General features: G+C 42.0%; 1 protein-coding gene across 3 annotated transcripts in view; it reads left to right on the top strand.

Moving 5' to 3' along the window:
* Positions 1-22,193, top strand: part of CRIM1 (cysteine rich transmembrane BMP regulator 1) — a 184,463-nt gene that overhangs the window by 144,726 nt on the left and 17,544 nt on the right. For 2 of the 3 annotated variants that reach the window (XM_077843629.1, XM_077843628.1), the window contains 4 exons: positions 1,253-1,374; positions 2,535-2,744; positions 6,659-6,874; positions 10,123-10,344. In XM_077843629.1, coding sequence (XP_077699755.1) covers positions 1,253-1,374; positions 2,535-2,744; positions 6,659-6,874; positions 10,123-10,344 — 770 coding nt within the window. The remainder of the gene's footprint in view (positions 1-1,252; positions 1,375-2,534; positions 2,745-6,658; positions 6,875-10,122; positions 10,345-22,193) is intronic. The other variant, XM_077843630.1, reaches the window with a different exon arrangement.

The raw sequence follows: 22,193 nt of genomic DNA, 5'->3' as shown, positions 1-22,193 counted from the left end.
AAAGAACAGGTGTGTGTGTGTGTGTGTGTGTGTGTGTTAGTTGAACACCACTGTTGCCACTTAGGACTACTTGGGATGAACCTGAGGGTGAACAGAGTGACTCCTCCTTGTCTGAGGCCCAGTAAGCCAAGTAAGGCAAAGCCTGTAGAGGAGATGTGGAGCCTAGGAGTAGACTCAATCCTGTGGCTGGTAGACAGGAGACAAAGTGAGCTCCTCTGTAACATTCTTCTTTTAAAGAAAATCAGGAATGTCTGTTAAGAATTTTTTTCCCCAAAAAATCTTTACTTAAACCGCTGTGATATATTTCATAAGCACCTATTTATTTATTTCACATCATCTTTCCCATCACAAAATTTAGGCACTCTAGTTTATGAAAGTGCAGCCTTTCTCCTTTATCCCACATGCTTCTTTCTACCCCATGTATGGAGCCTTGTTCAGTTTATTCTTTCCTAACTAGTGAAATAATGAGTGAACTTTGATCACAGGGCTTCTCAAGGCTTTTATTCTTTATCAGTTTTGGTCTGGCATTCCCAGATCCGTGGAGCCTTGGGTTCTCCTTTTGTCTGCTCTAAGTTCAGCAAAGCATTCATTAATATTTCTACTGGTGGGGTGCTTGGGTGGCTCAATTGGTTAAGTGTCTGACTTCAGCCTGGGGCCATGATACTGGGGTCCTGGGATGGAGCCCCACAAGTTAGGCTCTGCTCTCAGCAGGGTGTCTGCTTATCCCTCTGCCCCTCCCCCTGCTCCTGCATGCTTACTCACTCTCTCTCAAATAAATAAATTTTTTAAATCTTTTAAAAAATATTTCTACTAGTGTCTGAAATTCTTCAAAGATTATGAAGATTGGGAGGAAGGTTTACCTTGACAAAAGGAGGACTTTTGCCCCAATGCTGGCCTCCGGTATTGACCAGCAATATATCCTTCACCATCCTATTCATGGAATTCTGCATTCATCTTTTTTATACTATAGTACTACTTTTCCTCAATTAAGTCCACAGCCACGTCACTGGGATTCTGACAGTCACCTCCCAGAAGCACAGTAGTGCTGGGGCAGTTCTTGCCCTTGGCCTTGGGTGGGTGGTGGTCATGGCCACAGAGAGCTACTTACACATCAGTCCACGAGTTTTTGAGAACATAAGTCAATTCATCCTGCTTAATAGTAGAATCACTTTGATGACCCTTGGTCTGAGAGCTTGGATATCATTTGAGACTTTTGGATTTTCTGACCTCTGACAAAATTTTAATTACCCAGGAAGAATAAGCATGGCTGTAACATCTGTCGCTGCAAGAAATGCCCAGAGCTCCTGTGCAGTAAAATTTGCCCCTTGGGTTTCCAGCAGGACAGTCATGGCTGTCTTATCTGCAAGTGCAGAGGTAAGTGTGATCCCGTGACCCTTCTTCCCCCCGCCCCCTCAGAGCAGCCAGGGCTCAGAAACAGGAGGACATAATGTAAATGAAACCATTTCATTGATGATTGTCTACTGAGACACAAATGTCACTTTCTGTGGGTCCATCCCTTCTCCTTCCATCTCACTAGAATGAGAGCTCAGAATAGAACTTAAAGTAAGCATATCATGGACAAGCACATTTGACCAAATTAGTGACTTTGCAGCTCTTCATTTTTACCCGTCTTAGGAACGTTAGCCTAAAGGACCTTTATCATGACCTTCGTAGAGTCTGCTTCTGTCTAGCAGTGGCTTGATACAGTTGATGCAGCAGAGAGCCCTTTCCAGAGCCTATGCGGGTAGGCATGGCTAAGCAGCCTGCTTAACTCTTTTCTGGTAATGCAGTTTTCTGTGGGAATTTAAACTTTTGAATAAGCACCTGCCAACCTACGTCTCTACATATGCACGAATCCTGGGCATACATTTTGTCTGGGACTTCCCTGTTCAAGACTTCCCTGAAGCCACATGAGCGTGCACCCTAACTGCCAGCTCTGCCCTTCCCCCAGCTCCAGCCTGGCTACCTACCCCAGGATGCAGGATGTTTTAGTTGCCAGAATGATCCACAGGTTCAGAAATAAATGATCCTTAAAGTTTGTCATATTTTGGGGGAAGTTAAGCAATTACCACCCTTAGCGGTGTGTTAGGGATCAGAGTAAACAAAAATCTAGTCACTGATTCAAGTGTGCCACTGAACAAAAATCTGTTAGATTCAAGAGGCCCAGGATTTCCCCTCTGGGTGACTTCTAGAGTGATTAATCTGCATATATTAAACATATATGTACCATTTGCTGTAAAATCAGTTCTTGTTTACTGTGTAAGCCATGAGGATGTGGCGTGAAATGGGGTAAGAACTATAATCCCATCGAGAGGAGAGACACATATTTGCAGGTTTTTTTCCTATTTTTCTTTTTTTCAAAGTTGAGAGCGTATTAACCTAAATTCTTACCAAGAGCCTTTCCCGTGTCATAAACTGTCCTTTGTACACGTGATTTTTGGTGGCTGGGTCGCATCACCTGTGAGGACACTACTACAGGCTGTTTCTCCTGTGCAGTAGCTGCTTCTTTACCAGGCTGCCTTCTGTCTGTCCAGAGGTCCTTGCTTCAGCCGGGCCACCTGTCCTGTCAGGCACATGTCTGTCCATGGATGGCCATCATCATAAAAATGAGGAAAGCTGGCATGATGGGTGCCGGGAATGCTACTGTCACAATGGACGGGAAATGTGTGCTCTGATCACCTGCCCGGTGCCTGCCTGTGGCAACCCCACCATTCATCCCGGACAGTGCTGCCCGTCATGTTCAGGTAAAAGCTGGCTGCCATCGTGTGTGCTCCCTAAGCAAATGACTTCTGCCTTGCAGGGCCTCATTACATCTGTGACTCTGGGGGACATGCAGGTGATGACCCCTGGAGCACATTTCAGTTCTCTGTGGCTTTTGTCATCTCTAGCCACAGAATCAGCCAGGTGCTGTCAGTGATTTGCCAGAAACCAGAGAAAATGCTAAAACTTACCTAAAAGGATTCTCCTCGCTTTTTTAAGGTTTATTCAATTATATTGGTCTTAGAACTGTATTTTTATAAAGGTTTGCAGACCTAGTATACTTAAACTCCAGCTCTCCATTTTACAGATAATGTATTAAGGCTGAGGTTTTAGTTAATTGGAGGGGATAGATGCTAACTTTATTACATAAAAGCTTATTATTTATAAAGGAATATTTGACAGGGAGAGAATTATTAAAGTCTGTGGCTTTTGCCCTTTTTTAAATCAATGGCTCTGTGGTACTCTTGCCAAATGGAGATATTTAGAGTGACCACACATCCCAAGCATTTAAAATCATAATGATGGTAATCAAGAGAAGTTGCTAGAAGAACAGACCAGATTATATAACTCATGGGGGTCTGAATTACGGTTGTCAATAACAGTAATTATTACCATAATACCTCATCTACTGCCTTTCATCCAAGGAGCTCAACATAGTCTTATTATCCATTATTTCTTCCTCTGTACAGGCCATTTTGAGTTAGAGAAAAATGCACTCAGGCAGTTTTTCATTTGAAAAACAGACACGGAAATACTAACTCTCTTACCCAAAGTCAAATAGTGTGTCAGAAGGCCAGGAAGAAGTGAAGTCTACTGATCTTGCATCAGATCTCTTCTAATGTTGGAATATATGTAGTGTTAGATTTCAGAGTCTAATTACTTCTCCTCTGGCCAGTCCTGTCCCACATCTCCCTGTGGGTAGATCCACCTAGTCAGTGTGTGCAGTCAAGAACCCGAGACGCATCTTTCTCCAGCAAGGTAGGCCCAGCCTGAGAGGGGAGGTGGCCTTGCCTGCCATGGTGGGAGCAGAGAAGAGGGACAAAGTCCCTGTTAGCTCTGACCTTCTACAACTCTCAGTAACTGAGGTATCAAAGTGCCAGGCAGCCCCCAGACCCCTGTAGAGGACCAGATGATCATGTTTGTTTGTTTTCCCCATAGTTCAGTCATATGTGGCCCATACTGAAAGTTTCTCTTTTCACATGCTTTGCTAGTTATATGTGAAAAACCACTAGTGTCCATTGAAACAGAAGATAAATGAACAATTTAATGAAATAGTTCTGTGTTGACAGACAGGAAGGAAAAAATCGTTCGTTCCAATGAAGACCCCATGCCTTAATTTTTGGCATGAGTATGTGGAGTGTGGACCACACCTAGGTCTTTGCTAACCTTGTACCCAGTGAAGAAGTCTAAGCTAGATTGGTTCAAATGCAGAGACATTACCAAGAACAGACGATCGACTTAAGAACTGAAAGTCAGTGGAACCAAAATGAGTTTTCTGTTATAGGACCAGGGAAAATTCTTACTAAACGTATACAGGATTATTGACGTATTATTATGGGTAGTGAATATCTAGATATGCTTCTATAAACACACACACATATATAGATACGTAGTTTTTTTTTCAGAAATCTGTAGTGGATTACCACTTATGAATAAAATGTTCTGATGAGAGACCTCAGAGCTGTTGCATTCAGGGACTCTTACTTTTTTTTCTTTCTAAGATTTTATTTATTCATTCGAGACAGAGAGAGCATGAGCAGGGGGAGGCGCAGAGGGAGAGGGAAAAGCAGACTCCCTGCTGAGCTGGGAGCCCAAAGTGGGGCTCGATCCCAGGACCTGGAGATTGTGACCCGAGCCAAAGATGCTTAACTGACTAAGCCACCCAGGCACCCCCAGGGACTTCTGCTTTAAATATTTTCTCCCCTCTTCTATTCAAGGATCAGCTGTATTCCTCTCTGGGATGGGTGAGCAACCCCCAAACTCTCCTGATTGATTTCACCAAATGCTACTGTTTCTTAGGTGTTTTCTTTTTCTCTCCCTCTACATTTGTCTCCATCTCTTCTGCCACTCATGTATTTGCCCTGAGGCACGGGGTATGGTAGAGAGGTTAGCAAGATAAGATGCCTGCAAACACTCAATATTTTCTTCTGACCATTTCCCTTGTTTGTTTGTTTTTTAAGATTTTATTTATTCAGAGAGACAGAGAGAGAGAGGCAGAGACACAGGCAGAGGGAGAAGCAGGCTCCATGCAGAGAGCCCGACGTGGGACTCGATCCCGGGACTCCAGGATCATGTCCTGAGCCACAGGCGGCGCTAAACCACTGCGCCACCGGGGCTGCCCTGACCATTTCCCTTGTGTCAGCGTTTAGAAGGGCAGTAATTGGCGAGCCTCTCTAAGTCCTTTTTGAAAGGAGAAGGCAGTAAGGGAGCCTTTTCCAACATTAGTCTCTTGTCACTCTTTCAAACAATTTTGGTCTTCTCTGTAAAACATCTCGTCCCAGCTCACTTTCATTCCGATTTCCTTCCTCTCCACTTTGCTCATAACTGCAAAGTTTGGTCTGGTAGCAAACATAAGCACTAGCTAGTGTCTGTTCCCTGTGAGATCTCCACTCCATCAAAGTTCCAGTCTTTACTGGTTCCTTTGAGACAGAGCTCAGAAGGTAACAGCTACCTTCTGAGCTGGAAATCAGCCCATACCCCTGAGTCTCACTGGAGTTGTTGACTCTCATGCCAGCCACCACTTTGAAAGTAACATCATGGGAGCTCCTCAGAGATTCCAGTTCTGAGCATCTCTGCAAGACAGGGTAGCTGACCTGGGGCCCAGTTTCCACCGGGCTCCAAGTATGAGCTGGCCCCTCTATCTTCAGACTGCTTCTCGGCAGGGTTCATCACTGTCAACGCCTTCTTGAAACACTTGTTATATTTGGATTATACGAATATGGTTAATGTCCTCATACTTCTCATTTCCCCAGCACAACTTTAGGGCAACTCCCAGCACCTCTGCAGACATGTTAAACATTAAATTCCCTCTCTATCATTATCATCTCACCAAGACACCAAAATCGCCTCTCCTCTGAGGAAAGAAATCATAGTTATCATCGGTCTCTGGGCATTGACCTCTCTTGATGATGACATCGTCAAGCAAATGTTTAGTCTCAGGTGAGGGTTTCCAGACTGTTGACTCTGAAAGAGCATTCCTGCTCAGTTTGCTGGCAGCTGGTCTAGGTTGGGGTGTGGCCCGCTCGGCAGCGGGATGTATTTCCAACTATAAACGTCCCCAGAATCCTAGAGATTCATCCTAGATGAAGCGGATGGGGCACAGATCAGTTGGAAGTCATGTTTAATCTGGAGGCATATCTGTGATCCAAACAAACATAATCTTGGGTTCAAATTCCTTGTCTGCCGTTAATACTGAGTCTTCTGTTCGTCGTATGTAAAATAGGATCCAATATCTACCTCACAAGGTTGGTGTAAGGAATAAATGAAATAACACAGAGAGAGCACTTAGCGTGGAAATTGGACCACAGTAAGCATTCAGTAAGTGAGACATTGTTATTCTAGACACTTCTCACACATTCAGAGATCCCCTAAGAGGCCCTGTTCTCTTCTCGACAGGAAGAGTCCTCTCGAGGTAATTGAATTCCCTTATTGAAGTCTGTCATTACTGTTGACAGACTGGAACCACTTGAACTTCACTTCTTGAAACCAGCTCTTCTGCTCTTGCCTTCTGTTTCTGTGCACGGGATATTTCTTCAGTATCATCTTGATAAGAGTAGAGGGAGATACTCTACAACCACTTCTTCTCTGTCCCTTCAAGCAGACAACACCAACTTCTTCCATCGGTGGTGAGACTGCCATTGAATAACCTCTTGTGTTCTCATTTTCTCTCATTTCCCAGATGACTTTGTGGTGCAAAAGCCAGAGCTCAGCACCCCCTCCATTTGCCATGCCCCTGGAGGAGAGTACTTCGTGGAAGGAGAGACATGGAACATCGACTCGTGTACTCAGTGCACCTGCCACAGCGGGCGGGTGCTGTGTGAGACGGAGGTGTGCCCACCGCTGCTCTGCGAGAACCCCTCGCGCACCCAGGACTCCTGCTGCCCGCAGTGCACAGGTAACGGTGCCAGGCCCTGGGCTGCCCCGCATGGGGAAGGGGACACCTCATGCACTGTCGTCCTGCAGGACCCCTGTGGTGGCTGTGGTGGGGAGGAGGGGAGGCACAGTTGCCTGGAACCTGGAATGAGGGCAGGAACCTCATTGGCTTCAGTCAGCTGCGTATTTGTGTCATTAATATGTCTGGCTGCTGTGGCGACTTTGGGGGAAAGATTGTTTCTTTCTGCCTTTCTTTTTTTTCTTAACAAGAAAATCATTACAGTTTTGTAATGAAAGTAGCACTTGTAATTAACACCAGAATATATTTCTTTTTTCTAGAAGGTACTTTGTATATGTAACATCACAAAGTTGACAACACAACAAGTTTTATTTTGTTGCTGCTTAATCTTTGGTCTTTTCAATTTAAATCAATAACCATTTACCTTTTCAATATTTTCAGAGGATTTCTGCTCAGTAAAACGTAAACCTTTATGTTTCATTACTTATTTTCTTTTATCACTCTTCTATCCATATGCAAACCTTTGCAATGTTTTTCTCTTCAGTTCCTAAGGGGAATAGACATTCCTGTGCACCTGGCTTCGAGTTTATTAACTTACTCCTGGGTGCCTTGTCCTTTTTTTATGTATAACTTGAGAGATGCTTCAGTGATAGCCTTCATTTTAAACATTAGGACTTACTGCTTTATATGTCAGTATTCCAAAGGTTCTTACATCTGTGTATAAGAGCATCTCTGGAGGGCTCTTATTTTAAACTAAGTCACCTGTCCCATAATTGATCTTTCTGAACTTTCCATTCAGAGTTGTTGCAGCAATTTTAAAAAGTCTTCAGATGCCAAACATCATTTTCTTCACAGTAAATTTCAACAGTAGCTTTGATAAATAGTGTATTTTACATCTGGAAAAAGACCATCTCTAATCTTAGGATACTTGCATCCTAACAGAGTCCAGAAATGATATGTATGAACCGTTAGAAGAGTTGTGTCCTCCCCCATAGTGATTATTTCACTATTATTTCACTTGCTAGCTGGGGGTACAGCAAGGTTTGGAAATGGGAAGGTTCACAAAGAAAGATCAGGTATCCCTGTGGGTGGTGATAGTTCACCAAAGTAGGAAAAGGAACAGAATAATACTCCTTTTTAAAAAGGTATTGAATTTCTTTCATTCTTTATTGCGTAGAGTTGGGAAGCAGCATATAGCACAGAAGAGAGAGGGAAGTAGAATAGAAATAAAAAGACTGAATGAACACCAGTGAAGGAATAAGTATAAACAAAACAAGAGTTAGCAATTGGAATTGTAAGAATCAAGAAGGAGTCCCAGGGGCAGGAAGAAAATAGGAGAGGCACAAGAAAGAGGGAAGATAGCATTGGGCAAGATTCCCAGATGACCTTCTCAGCCAGGATTGGGTTAGGGGGTCTCCTGCCCAGACTCTACATCTCAGCATCAGGTCCCACTCTAGGACTGACCACATGTCTCAGTGTACTCTGGGGTCTTCTCTAGGCCTTAACAAGAGGCCTCTAGGCTCTAGGGAAATCATTTCACCTGTTGTGTCATGGCTTCATCATGGTTGTCCCTGCTTCCTCTTCTAAATTTTTAGATGTGAGGGTAGACGCTGCTAGCAAGGAGTTAAGTTCTCATAGCCCAGAGAAATGTGGTGATCAAATTATCCCTGGACATGGATGACCCCAAAAAGTTTACTGAGAAAGTAATCCCCTCTCACCACCTTTAATCCATATAGATGTTGTCTGTGGGACCATCCCTAAAATTAGACCCAGAGAACATTTGGTGCAGTGAAACTAGTGTCTCTTTTTCACTTGGGACTGCCTTTGGGACTGTCAATAGGAGATATGGTTATATGACTTAACGAGAGGACATAGGCCCATTCCATCTTGCCAACTTCCCTGTGTTCCTCCGAGAGAACCCAAAACAAAGCAGTTGCATTGCTTCTCAAAGAAGCTCTTGTCATAATCAAGCTGCCTGGCTCTGTGATGTATTCGTGAGGTGGAGAGGAGAATGTGACAGAGCTTCTGCATCACTGGGATGACTGCTTATCTACCTCAGTTAGTTCTGGAAGTAAAAGTAGCAGACTTGATGAAATTGATTCTGAGAGGCGCATATAATTCTTTGATCGTGTGGCCATTGAGGAAATGTAGAGGTTTGCTATTTCTAAGCTCTTGAGTGGTGCATGTGGTTAGCAGTGCTTTCTCTTACCAGCACTATTACGACATTTCTAACCTAGGAACCTCACTATCATGTTTTTCTTTGTTATATTCCAGTCAGGTCTCTGCTTGAGGTTACAGCTTTTTATGTAATTTCAGTGGATGCCAAGACCCAAAGAGATATCTGGGTTTTCTGGTAACATTCTTTTCTGTTTCAAGTTGTAACTATATCTGGGAGCCCTCTGGTCAAAGTCTTTAAATAGCAAAGACATAAACAGCTTGCAGATGATCTCTCTGGGTACATCCATATGAGTGATTTAGATTTCCCATCATCTTTCAGCCATTAACGTGAGTACCTGAACTTTGGAATGTTACATCTAGGTATTTCAGTAGGTGCAGTGAAAGTCTGTTTGGATATTGATGAGTTGGGACTGCTCATGGGCACAAGTCAGAGAAAACCCAGTGACAGTTTTTAAACAAATAGAAGTCTCTTTTCCATACAGGACAAGAAGTTTGGATGCAGATGTTTATCAGCATTGATTCGGGGTCTTAGAAAGACAAGGTCCTTCTCCCACATGTATGATAAGGATATTGTAGGTGCAGGCAACACACTCGGATTCAAGGCAGGAAGAGTGTGAGAGTATCACCACATCTGCTCTTCTACTAAGAAAATAGAAGCTTTCCCAGAAATCCCTTCATTAGCTACAACCTGGTAACATGGCTACCTGGAAAAGCAGGGAGCAGGATTTGTCTTGTTTGACCATCTGTGGTGACCCAAATCCTCACTTCCCCACCCCACCCCATTCCTGAAAAACCAGGATTGTGTTAAGTGTCTATAGAGAAAGAGTAGAATGAATATTGTACAAACTACTAACCAAATCTCTGTAACAGGTCTTTTGTGGTCTTTATTGTTTTGCTTTTAAAATGTAAGAGCCTGCACAAATCAGACTCGCTGTTTTGTTTCTAAGTCATTTTTACAGGAGGCACACAAAGCCCTAGTGACCAAGTATGCTTTGAGTGAAACTCACTATGTTGCACAGTTGGTGGCCAGTAGCATCTTCTTTTCCCTGCTGACCTTATGTTCATTTTTCCAGATGAACCTCTTCAGCCTTCCTCATCCCATAATGACAGTGTGCCTAGTTACTGCAAAAATGATGAAGGGGATATATTCCTGGCAGCCGAGTCCTGGAAGCCTGACGTCTGTACCAGCTGTGTATGCATGGATAGCGTAATTAGCTGTTACTCTGAATCCTGCCCTTCAGTATCCTGTGAAAGACCTGTTTTGAGAAAAGGCCAGTGTTGTCCCTATTGCATAGGTAAGACCGAGAAAAAAAATCCTTTGTTTCTACCTTTGGCCATTAAATCTACATTGACAGCCATTTGCCTAGATCAGTTCGTGTTTTTGACATGCCACACAGACCCAGCGTAGTACTATTAGGCAGGAGAGTGATGTGAAGGCTGTGTTCATGAGGTAAAACATACTAAAAATGAAGAAATGCTCTCTCAGAATGTTGTGATGTTATAGTACTGTCATCTTCTGTCGGGCTGCTTTGCTGTTTCGGGGTTTCCAATATTGAACTCTCTTTTTCCACCCTGTTATTTACAGTGGTCTTTTTATACATGTAGAAACATCAGGTCCCATATTAAGGTACACTTAGCACTTAAAGCTTGCTGCTGCCTTGAGATCAACTAAATGCAAAATACTGATTTAATGTCCCAGTTTTCCTCTTGTCCTCTGACACTTAATTGATTCTGTGTAAACCATGCAGTTTGTTGTTCATATTGAGGGCCTAGGGACACAAAGTGAGGCCTGAGAAAATGACAGAGACCTCTCTTTCTTGTGACCCATGGGGATATAGCCTGTCAACAGAAGACATTCATATGTTTGCCCATGACATCTGTACTGAAACCAGTCCTAAGGACATAAGCCAGATGCTATTCTGGAGTCCAGAAGGCAAGGTTCAGACAGCTGGCAACTCTAATAAAGCCACAGTCCCCGCTCCCAAGGCTCTCACTCTCTTTTATTGCTTCTGTATTGAGTAAAGCTCGTGAAGTCAAGTGAAAGACAGTGATACAACTCAGTCCAGTAGTGAACCTATAATCAGAATAGTAGGTAAAAAATCAGTCAAGCTAGGTGAATCTCAGATATTGTGCATTTACTGTTGGGAGATTTTTGCATGCTTTCTGGATACAAGTAATGATGCACATTTGGGGTGATGCTTAAGGAAAAGGAGACATCGTCTGGCCACAGTGCTTTGTAGCAATTCCTATAGATGAACTGATGAATGGCATTTAGGTACATGTTGGCCATAATTCCAGCTTATCAAGACTGCCCCCTTTCCTTGACTATTTGACCTCTGGTTGCTAGATAGACCACTTCCTCTGAGTTATTCTGAATGTTGGTATATAAGAGATGGAAAGATACTCTAAAAACACAATTTCTGCTCTCCGGAATTTTACAGAGCTAGATTTTTCTCAGTGTAATGGCCAGAGAGTATTTAAATGTATGTTTGAAAGCTGAATTCTCTTAATACAGTGACCACCTATGTAATTTATTCTTCAAACTATGATGCATTTGAGAGGGAAGTGAGGGTTGTTAGTCATGATGGGGCAATAGCTCTAGACCAGGAGCATCCCAACCAAATTAGGACGTACAGTTGGCCTAACCTCTTAATGACCATGAAGCCAAAAAAAAAAAAACGTATCAAGGCATATATCCAACTAAGTGCTACTTAGTTTTTCAAAGAACTGACCAGGATTTATAAAAAAAACTGTCACTGCCTTTGGTGAGATCTAAATAAAAGGTATAAACTGGCTTCTGTTTCAGGCCAGGGGATTGGCAAAAAGGAGAGATATACAATCAGTACTATCATATTTAAATATCAGAACTTCTGTACAGTTTATAAATCAATCAGGGGCACTTAGATCATAGTTAGAAACCAGGGCCCAGGAGCCTGCGAATTCCACATTACCTTCACAGGAAAAATCTGGCAGGGAATCTCTCATGTTGAAAATTCTCAGATAATTTTGTTGAGATAAAAAGCTATTGTCTTTTGCTACTTACTTGGTAAATTTCTAATTAGTAAATTTATTTCCATATGATAAATAGTAAATCACTTCTTTTTTAAAACCAGTTTAACAAATTTAAACTCATGGAAAGAAACCTACAAGTCCATATTCTGTGTCTTTCTTGTATTTTGTTGTTGTTTTAGGGGTTTTTGTTCGTTTGGTTTTTTGGCCTTCATATTTCCTATTGCAATTCCTTTATGATTTAGACCAATGCTTCTTTGGTGTGAAGAGAGAAATCCAATTTGGTCCAAATCTTTTACTTTGTTTTCAAGTTAGTTTGCAAGCACTTTCACTAAATTTGGGTTCATATAAGCTCTATAGTAGTAGAGTGGAAATTATATTTCTGTTGTATACACATAAACACACACAATGTTGCAGGTATAATTGTATCATATAAATCTAAGGCTTATCTTCAGGGGAACATATTGGGGAGACTTACTTAACATTTGATGAGTGATGCTGTATTGTTACTGTTTTATCTTCACGCTTCATACATGTTGTTTTATTATTGAGTCACTGAGCCCCTTCTATATACATCATACCCATTTTGCAAGTAGCCTTGTTAGATTGGCCTTCATCCTTTCTCCCCTTTATGTCCAAGCATACAAAGTTAAGTTCAGTCCATGACTGTGATAGGAGGATTGGCCTTTTTAGGTTTGTTCCTTTATCAGATGCCCACCAGCCTGTCCCTCTGTAAGGGCTCCAAGCCTGGGCAGCGCTAGCACACTGCAGGCAGTTTCTGGCTATGCCTCAGTAGAAAAGCCTGCATTACCATGCAGAGACCATGTAGCAAAGGAAAAGGACATGATTTTGCATTTCCTAAAGCACCTGATTATGTCTCCAGCAGGCCCAGAGGACCAGGCCTTGCATCGTCTCCTATTTTAGGTGCTCTCAGTTTGAAACCAGCTCCTTAACCTAGATAAACTGTTACCAGGATCACATTTGCCTCACCCCAGCCTGCAGTGCTGACCTCAACATGGCTTCAGGTCCCTGAGTGAATATTCTCCCTAATTAGATCTCTCCAATACAGATTTCTAAAAACCTCAAACCAGCCTTTAATCTGACTTCTCTTTTTAGTGATAAAACCCCTAAACAAAAGCATGCTTCTTTTACCTTGTGAAGTATCCTTTTTTCTTACCATAAGAGAATTGAAAAGTGGTGATCCTATGAAAAGTAGTATAATTATGAATATTTGTGTTCTTTTCAGCTAAATTATCAAGTCACTAATGTGCAGTGATAATGCTTTTCTTTTGATGTGTGAAGGCCTCATATTATGTGTGCTAATTTAATAGAATGTGTAATACAGACATAATTAATAGGATTGATGATTAATTTTGAAAAGTGAACAGCTTTGTCTCATTACTTATAATACCCCTCATTTGGGAACTCATCCTTGTACTAGAAAGAAACTAAGTAGTAATTACCCAATCATTTTAATGGAACACTTTCAGATTCCCTAATTTTTTTTATATTCCAGTTTTTACATAAATACACACAAATTTAGATTTTACTTTCATAGGCTTTTTGACTGTAATGATGGCTTAAGGAATGGGGAGCGAGAAGCAGAAGATGACTCGAGCATATCAATCAGGTGAAGATAAAAGGTCTGGTGGGAATTCTCATGTATGATGGCAGATTTGATATGTGGTTCCTCGTAAACAGCAGATGCCTTCCGTATGACACACTTCATCATGCAAGATAGCATCGTGGCCTCATCACAGACTGCATCCTACCTGCCTTTCTAGAGCAAAACCGATTTCTGTGAGGTCTTTATTCCATCACTTGTAAATGACAGTAAATAATTCGGCTTGCAACCCTTACTAAGTGCCTGTGGGGATGCTGGCCCTGACCCCATCACCCTCGCTCTGATGTTTGTGCTGGTGATGCTTCTGCCAAGGACAAGACTCTAGCAGCTTCTCTGAGGGGCACCACCATCAGCATCCCAGTGGGCCTTCATCGTGTTCAGAGGCTTAGTCATTTCTGGACAAATATTATAAAGAAAGAGCACTACACTGGTCATAAAGATCTTTCTTAATTTAGCTTATGAGGTCTTCAAATCCATATTGCTGCAGCGTCATAGCTGCTGTTGACTCTGCAAATGAGGATGCTCAGGTGTGCCCCCTCGATGAAGCCAGTCTCATAGAGCAGGATGTTCCTGAGTTAGCACCTCCTGTGTTGGCCAAGTCCTTATTACCCATGCATAGAATATTGTTTTGAAACTTGGACTTTGGCAAGTATTTATTTATTAGTAACCATGTGTTATTTTAGAAAATATTTGAGGTCAGATATTTAAAGTCCTATTTGTTGGCTGGAAATCTCCGAGTCAGTACATCCTTCTCACTTAAGAAATTTTTGTCAAAGGTCTGTTCTTTCTGGATGCTCGTTGGTTCTTTGTATCTGTGTGTGTATATTTCTGTAGAGAGATGAAATTATATGCTTATATGTTATAAAAGTATGTATGTGCAAGTTATACATATGTGTGATGTAAACAAAATTAAGGTACTTTCTAAATCTAGTATCTTTTAAGTGTCTTTAAGTATCCCATACCTTTAGGGGTCTATGAAAGTGAGTTCTGTTATCAGCGGCACCCGGTCATATACTTTTCTGATTAGAGGTTAGCTATTTTTTTTTGTATTGCATGTATCTTATTATTTGATATAGAGCTTTCATGTGGAGTTAGGCTGGCTTGGCACACTCCATTGGTTGTGATGGTATGATTCTGCCTCCCCTTTATTGGGATCTTCAGCTAGAAAATGATTAATAACATATCTCCCTAGCAGGGCAGTGTCTACAGTTTGTCAAGCCAGTCTTATATGACATTCATTTTTGTTTAGATTTATGTTTATGATTATGCTAATTTGTTGAGGTATCTTTTCTTAGAGATTACAAATATAAATAGTATCTCTGTGGAACATCTGTTGACTGTTGTGTATTTAACTCAGCCCAGAAGTCAAACATAGCAAATATTTAATTCTACATCTCTAAGACATACACCCACAGAATTAAATGTCATATATTTTTAAGCCATGTTATGATAACTGGCATCTCCATTGCAGCATTTTTCACAGCTGTTTCTCCAGTATGTTTTCTTAAATACTTCTCTGTATTGGAAAGAGAGCTTACTTTGGAGCCAAAGGGTACATTCTAGCTTTATGTGTCAGTGACATAAGAAACCCTAGCTGAATTTCCCATCTATGAGATGGGGGCAGTAATATTGTTCTCTGCTTCACTAAGAAGCTATGAACAGTAAATGACATGGTGCACATATGTGAATATATTAGTCAACACAATGTGAATTGAGGCTCAGCTCAGTTCAGTGACAGCTCTTCTAGCACAGAGTGCAGCTGATCTGGGTCACATGTCAGATGGGTTCTGGTATCGCACTTTGAATACAGCACCTGCCTCTCTGCGAGCAAAAGGTCTGGACATAGCATCCCGATGATGAGCTATTGGAGGATGAGAATATTTTAGATAATACTTCCATGGTGTACCTCACGCTGCACACTCTTGGCTTGAATAGCCGACCACTGCTTTCATCACCACATTGTGATCCAGGAGGAGACAGCATGCTTTCTAAGGCTTTGTAGTACAGCTGGCTTGGGGCAGCACCCTGCACCCAAACCTCAGAGCTTTACTGTCCTTTCATACCGCTGGACGTTACCAAAGGAGAAAGAATGGAGCTCTTTTAGTTCTGTTTACTTTGGAGGCTAGTCCCATTTGAGGAGTCCGTGAACTTGCAGTGCATGATCCGCCATGATTCCTCCAGAGTCCAGGGCATCTGTAACCAGAGCATGCTGTCATCAGGAGGAGCCCCAGGGTCCTTCCTGCACATTCTGCAGAGCTCTGGGTTCCTGAGGTCCCAACACTGCAACCCCGGTGGTCCCAAATAGTGCGGAAGTGATTTAGGTAGAAGGGAAGGGGAGTGGGACGCTTTTCTGTGTGCTCTTTGAGGGGCGTAAAGCTACAGACATTCTGGTCATTGTGCACTGTGCTAACTTTGGAATGGGTCTCAAGTTGTCGCAACAGAAATACAGTGTTTGATTTCAGTTCAGGTCTTCTCTGCACCCTGGGAAGCACCTCATCCTGTATGCACCATACACTGCTTTCTCTTCACACCCCAATGTCCCTTTCAGGCCCGAGCCATGTAAACAGATATTCCAGTTTCTGTGGTTAACTTCAGCTAAACCCCTGAGTGGCATTGTCCTTGGGCTCCAGCACACAGTCTGATTTTAAAGAGGTCTGTTGCACAGAGGGGAGGCTGGCACTGGTGTTTCCAAAGAGATCTACTAGCACATGCCTTTCACCCCTTATTTCTGTCTGGTGATTGGGGAAAGACTTTCTCCCTACAGAGGGTTACATTTCTGATGAGGAAATGTGATCAGGCCTGAAGTCAGCGGCAGACTCTGGTGGGGTACTCCCAATCATACACAGGCTGTGATGACAGGAACCTTCTCTGGGAATCCAGTGGGTTCCACTCTCAGGTTTTATTAATAAGATTCTGTACTCTGTTCCACAGATGACATCTATCCTAAAGGAAGTATTCTGTTTTCCTCATTTAGGCCACCTTCATCTTCATTGTACCTGCCTCCCTTTTAAAATGAATACATTATATATTTCCAAAATGGTTTCTGTGTATAATCTCCATGGAGGATTGTCAGCCTTGTAAGAGATGGGACCTCAGTTAAAGTTGAAAATGGAATATTTCCCTGAATTTCCATATATGAAGTGCTTAATTGACCCATAACATACACATAATGCATGGATTAAGTCCTACCACTGAGAAAGTCTGTCCTTTTTTCGTGCAGCGGGAATCAACCAAAGTCCTCGTGTTTACCAATTTGGTGAGGTTTCTGCTTCATGGAGCTCTGGAAAGTTTTTAGGTTTTTTTTAGTAACTTTATTACTTACTTTTTCCGGTATGTTGAAGAAACTTGAAAGGTTCTTTTGGTCTCTAAAATACACCTAGACTCCCTCCCCAAGAAATAGAACAAAATAAAGCACAAATGGACTTCCAAAAAAGGTCTTAAAATGGTGGCCAGATCTGCTTTCAAAGTATTTGAGACATTATATATAGAGGTAGGAGTTGGCCTGCATGGCAATATTTGTCTCAGTTTTCTCCTTCTATATAAATGAATTAAGAGCAGATGTTTTACTTATTAAAAGCTAGAAGTTACAAGGTACTCAAGTTTTTAGTTAAATCAATAAATATTTTTTGCATTTTTAGCCAAAAACCTTTACTCACGTGCTGATAGAATACTACGTATATTAGATCTGTGCCTCGTTGCAGTTGTCTGTGCTAACCTGCCTTTGATTTTAGCAAGACTTCAATTGAGATCCGCTTTTCCATTCTGCTCCAGTCAAGAAAGGTCCAGTGGGCTAGCTTATTGAAAATCAGTCTTAATCTGTGCCTTTGAGTCTGTGCACCTGTTGGTGACATGCGAATTATTTGCTCAGATTCCTTCTTTGTTGCAGTTTCTGTTTGTCTCCTCTTTATATTAACAAAAGTAAAGCTGGTTTCTTAAACAGGAGGCACATATATTTGATTTCTTCTCCAGACATAGGGTTTGTGCCCAGCACATGCCCAACTTTGGGATACAGAAATGAGGATGAGATAACAGGCCAGGGATCTGGATATTTTATCTGTTAAAAGAAGATAAAATATAATAGTAGCATTTTATTCCTCTGTGGCAGTTAGAGAAAGATCACTGCAGTTCAGTGTTAAATTTATAAGCTAAAATTTTGGAAAGTACTTTCCCTACACTTCCCAGAGTCAGCTGCTTCACTGGTCATTCTTGGCTGCCTTTGTCACCCCCTTTTCTGAGTCCCTCGATACCCATTAGTATACCTCGTACCTTCTCACACCTGCCTGAGTGATCTCACTAATGCTTTCTGTAAGTCCGTCAGACCTCAAACTTAGGAAACTGCATTGAATTAGAGCACTGTTAGCTGGGCCTGCAGTTTGCACAGCTTTCCAAAGGATTTAGCACATGAGCCTGGACCTGGAATCCTATAAAGCCGATGAGATCCTACCAATCCAGGAGGGTCTCCTCAAGGCAGAGGCCTCACCTGCTTTGGGCACCACTACGTTTCCAGTGTTCAGGACTGTGCCGTCCACAACAGTGTGTAGAAAGGACAAGTACCCCCTTCAGTACTGCATTGAATTATTTTGTGGTGAGACTTATTCTGAGAATAAGAACTGCATTTAGTTTCTTGGCTTCTGGGATCCCAGAGCAGATTACTTCTCAGGACTCGAAATAGTGCCCTGGAAATTTGAAAGACCTGATGCTGTTTCTATAGCTGCCTACCTTCTTCCCAGGAAGTGACTCCCACACCGACACTTTGACTTCATGACCACCACAACTAGATTTAGAACCTAAAGTATCTATACAGGAAAGTCGTCTCCTGGCAGCATTTGAAGAGCCCAACTGTAGTGCAGGTTCAAGTGGATCTTTGTTTTCAGATCCTTCCACTGAGGAAAGGGGAAAAAGTCTGAGACTCTTCCTTTTCAGAGGCTAATGTATATTCCTCATCGTAGTCAGATTCCAAGCAAAGCCGGAGCTACCACATCAGTGATTTGAAACACTAAATTGGATCTTTCTAGAGGAAGGAAGAAAACAGCACAGCTGTGGATTCTAGGGTTTCCCCAGCTATTAGTTGGCTTTATGGTATAATTAGTAAAAGAGCTCAAGAGTAAAAGCCAAGTCCCACTTTAACAAAAGAAGAAAAGAAGATGGCAAAGTTTAAACAGTTGGAAAAGTCGGCTTTGAAGGAGTTAACATTTCAAGACCTTGCACTTCTTCCTCCCCTCTTGTGTGAACCAGAAACAGGGAAAATGAAAACAAAAACATGGAGTTCTCCAAATTCCACCACTGAAAGACCTGGCGTATTTTTACTGTAGTCATACGGGATGCCGTGTAACAGCGTTACTTATATTTGAATCCAAAAAAGATAAAACATGTCTGTGTGCTCCTGGACTTAGAAAATTCCTTGGAGGGAGCCACCACGCACGAGCTCTCTGGGCTCCTGACACGCTGTTGGTGATGACTGTGGAAGCCAAACTCCATCCTGCAGTGGGGACTTTGTTTCTGAAGGAGGCCAGAAGTCGTTTAAAGCCAGTCTGACGGATGAGAGAGGCCAGAGCTGAGGAAACCAAATACCGAAGCTGATCTAAACCAAGGAGTGGCCATAAAATAGTAACTATCTTCATTGCATGTGTCAAAACTTGGATGCCTCTGCAAAAGGAAAATTCTAAAGCTGTGTGAAGCAAGGGCAGTATTGTGGGAATACATTTATAGCCCTCTACAGTGACTGCTTAGAAGGGGATCATATTTGTTTGGATATATAACTCCTGATGTGTTTGTCCTAAAAATAAACCTTATTATATTAGTGTCATACCTCATGTTTTTCTTGGAACATTCTCCACTAATCCTCTTCTTCCGAGAGAGATGTTAGAGATTTGCCTAAGGAAGACCATGAGTCCTCAGTAGCCACTTCATTATCTGTGTTCCTTCACAGGACTGTGCCAGATGTATGATGCAGTCAGTTGAAGGGTAGATTACCTTTGAAGATGAAGGCCTTAACCCCCAACAAATGCCAGGGGCAGAAACTCTAAGTACTCATGTTTTTAGAGTTAGTAATCACCACGTTCATTTGTGTGGCACCAGGATGTGGCCCTTCCCGAGGTCACTCTGCTGGGTACGTGGTGGGCAGAAGGTGGGTGGCAACTCTGGAGCCTCACCTACATTGGTTCCTGTCCTGGCCTCGCCACTTCCTAGCTGTGCATCTTGGGCAAGTCATGTAATCTCCCTGTGCCTCGGTTTTCTGTGGAATTGGGGTAATACCCCATTCCATTGGGCTGTGGAGATCAAATGGAACAGACTCCTTATATAAATCACTTAGCACACTGGCCGGTACATAGACGGCATTCAACAAATGGGAGTTCCTATTATTAGGTATCAACAAATAAAAATAATGTCCCTGTCAGTGTAAACAAACCAGTTAGAGTGATAAATAGAACAGTCAAAATTAAATGACACAGTCCACTCTGTAGCCAAATATAATCCGTGTAGACCACTTTTAGTTGGATGTTCCCATGTCTCTATTTCTACATCCTTCTTCAGCCAGAACACTTAAAATGCTCTTGTAAGTACCTTCAGTTAGCCTCTGCTCCTTCTCACAAAAGACCACAGTGACTTTATTACTTAGAACCTCGAACTGTATAGAACAGCCACCGTGTCTCCCTCTAAACTAAGTCATTTCTAAAACTGACAGCTTTCTCAAATGTATCCACATGTGCCCTGGAACGAGGTGGTATCAACAGAAAGACCATGTAAGAAATCAGAGACACCAAAACCCATCAGTGAGCCCAAATGACTCCATGGTTTCAGGCCTCTGTTTAGATCTTTGCCTTTCAGGTACAGTGTAGTCAAAAGCAGAAATATTTTTATAAAGCCTCATTAACCAAACTCTAATTAACTAATTTGGGCCACATAGCGCCTGGAAAAGATTAGTCAGGACTATGCAAAAACCAAGAATCCTCCATTTATTTCACCGGAAAATTCAGTAGAGTCTTAACTATGGCTTTGTTTTTAAGCACGTTTGAAGAAACCAACTTCACCGTTATGAAATGTATTGATAGTGTAGTTCAAACTGATTAGATGTGAAGATATCTAGGAAACACTCCCTGCAAGCAGTGGAGGGGAAGCGTAGGTACCACCCTACCTCTGGTAACCACAAGTCTGCTCCCATTTTCTGTGAGTTTGGTGTTTTGTTGGTTTAGATTCCACATTTCAGTGAGATCGTGTGGTGTTTGTCTTTCTATTTCACTTAGCCTAATACCTTCAAGGGTCCGTCCATGTTGTAACAAGTGGTAGGATTTTTTTTTCATTTTTATGGCTGAATAATATTCCATTGTATATACATAACACAACTTCTTTGTCCATCCATCCCTTAAAGGATTGTTAGGTTGTTTCCCCTCTCCTGACTATTGTAAATAACGCTGCCATGAACCTGGCACCTCCAGTTTTTTAAACTTCCTGATCTCAAGGTGGGATTAATTTAGTTGAAAATAACCTTGAAGACAAGATGCTTCCGAGATAATCTGTGATGAGCAGAGCCTAAATGGAAGAGAGAGAAATACTAGAAGTATTTCTAGAAGTACCTGGAAATTCAGTCCTTGTCAGTCAGCCCACTCCCTGAGGGGAATGGCTTTATTGCGACCACTGAAGTCCCCAGACGTAGGACCAGTCTGCCTTGCTCTCTGAACAACTACATGGACCTGCTCCCGTGTCTCTCTGGGGGCTCCCAGCATAGTGTATCTCAGCCTTCCTTGCCACTTTGAATTCTTAATCTTCATTGAATTTAGGAAAAGATCTATTTTTGTAACAAAATTGAATAAGGAACTTTAGTTTCACCCAATATATATTCAGAGTTCTTGGCTTAGAACCCATCAACTCCAAGTCATTCATACTCTCTTATGTCATTTTATAAATATTCTTTTAGGCAGTGATCTACAGTTGCTGATCAGTAGTTACACGAACACTGTCCTGCTGGAGCTCAGCATTTGATCTTTGGTGTTTCTTCCATGGTTTAGTTTTCTTCCAGTCTGCTCCGATTCTTAAGAGTGGGCTAGTAGCATTCAGAAAGCACCACATCACATGGCCGGGGCTTAGCACCAGGCTCCAGTTACCCCTCACTATTTTCGTGTGTGTGTATTTGGGGTGCTGGGGAGTCAGGTGGGTAAGGCATGATGTGTGTGTGTTTTCATTTTGCTGCCTACATACCAAAAGTAACTGACACTCATTGCAAAAAAAAAAAAAAATGGTGAGACAAACTCACTTGATTCTAACAATTATTATTAACATTTTCATTCTTTTTGGGCAGTTTTTAATTTTCCTCTTTACGTGATTGAGCTTGTGCTATACATGACACATTTTAATAACTGCCCAGTATTCTCTCATATGATTGCATTGAGTCATTTAAACATTCTCTTATTGTTAGCAATTTTTCCCCTAACTTCTTGCAGTTGTAAATAATATTGTGATGAACATCCACCAGGAAACACTTACTTTTAGGCCTTTTCTGATTATTTTCTTGGG

The sequence above is a fragment of the Canis aureus genome, chromosome 12 (assembly GCF_053574225.1).
Source record: "Canis aureus isolate CA01 chromosome 12, VMU_Caureus_v.1.0, whole genome shotgun sequence".
Taxonomy (NCBI): Eukaryota; Metazoa; Chordata; class Mammalia; order Carnivora; family Canidae; genus Canis; species Canis aureus.
Note: the sequence above shows the minus strand (reverse complement) of the source record. Positions and strands in the feature narration are given on the sequence as shown.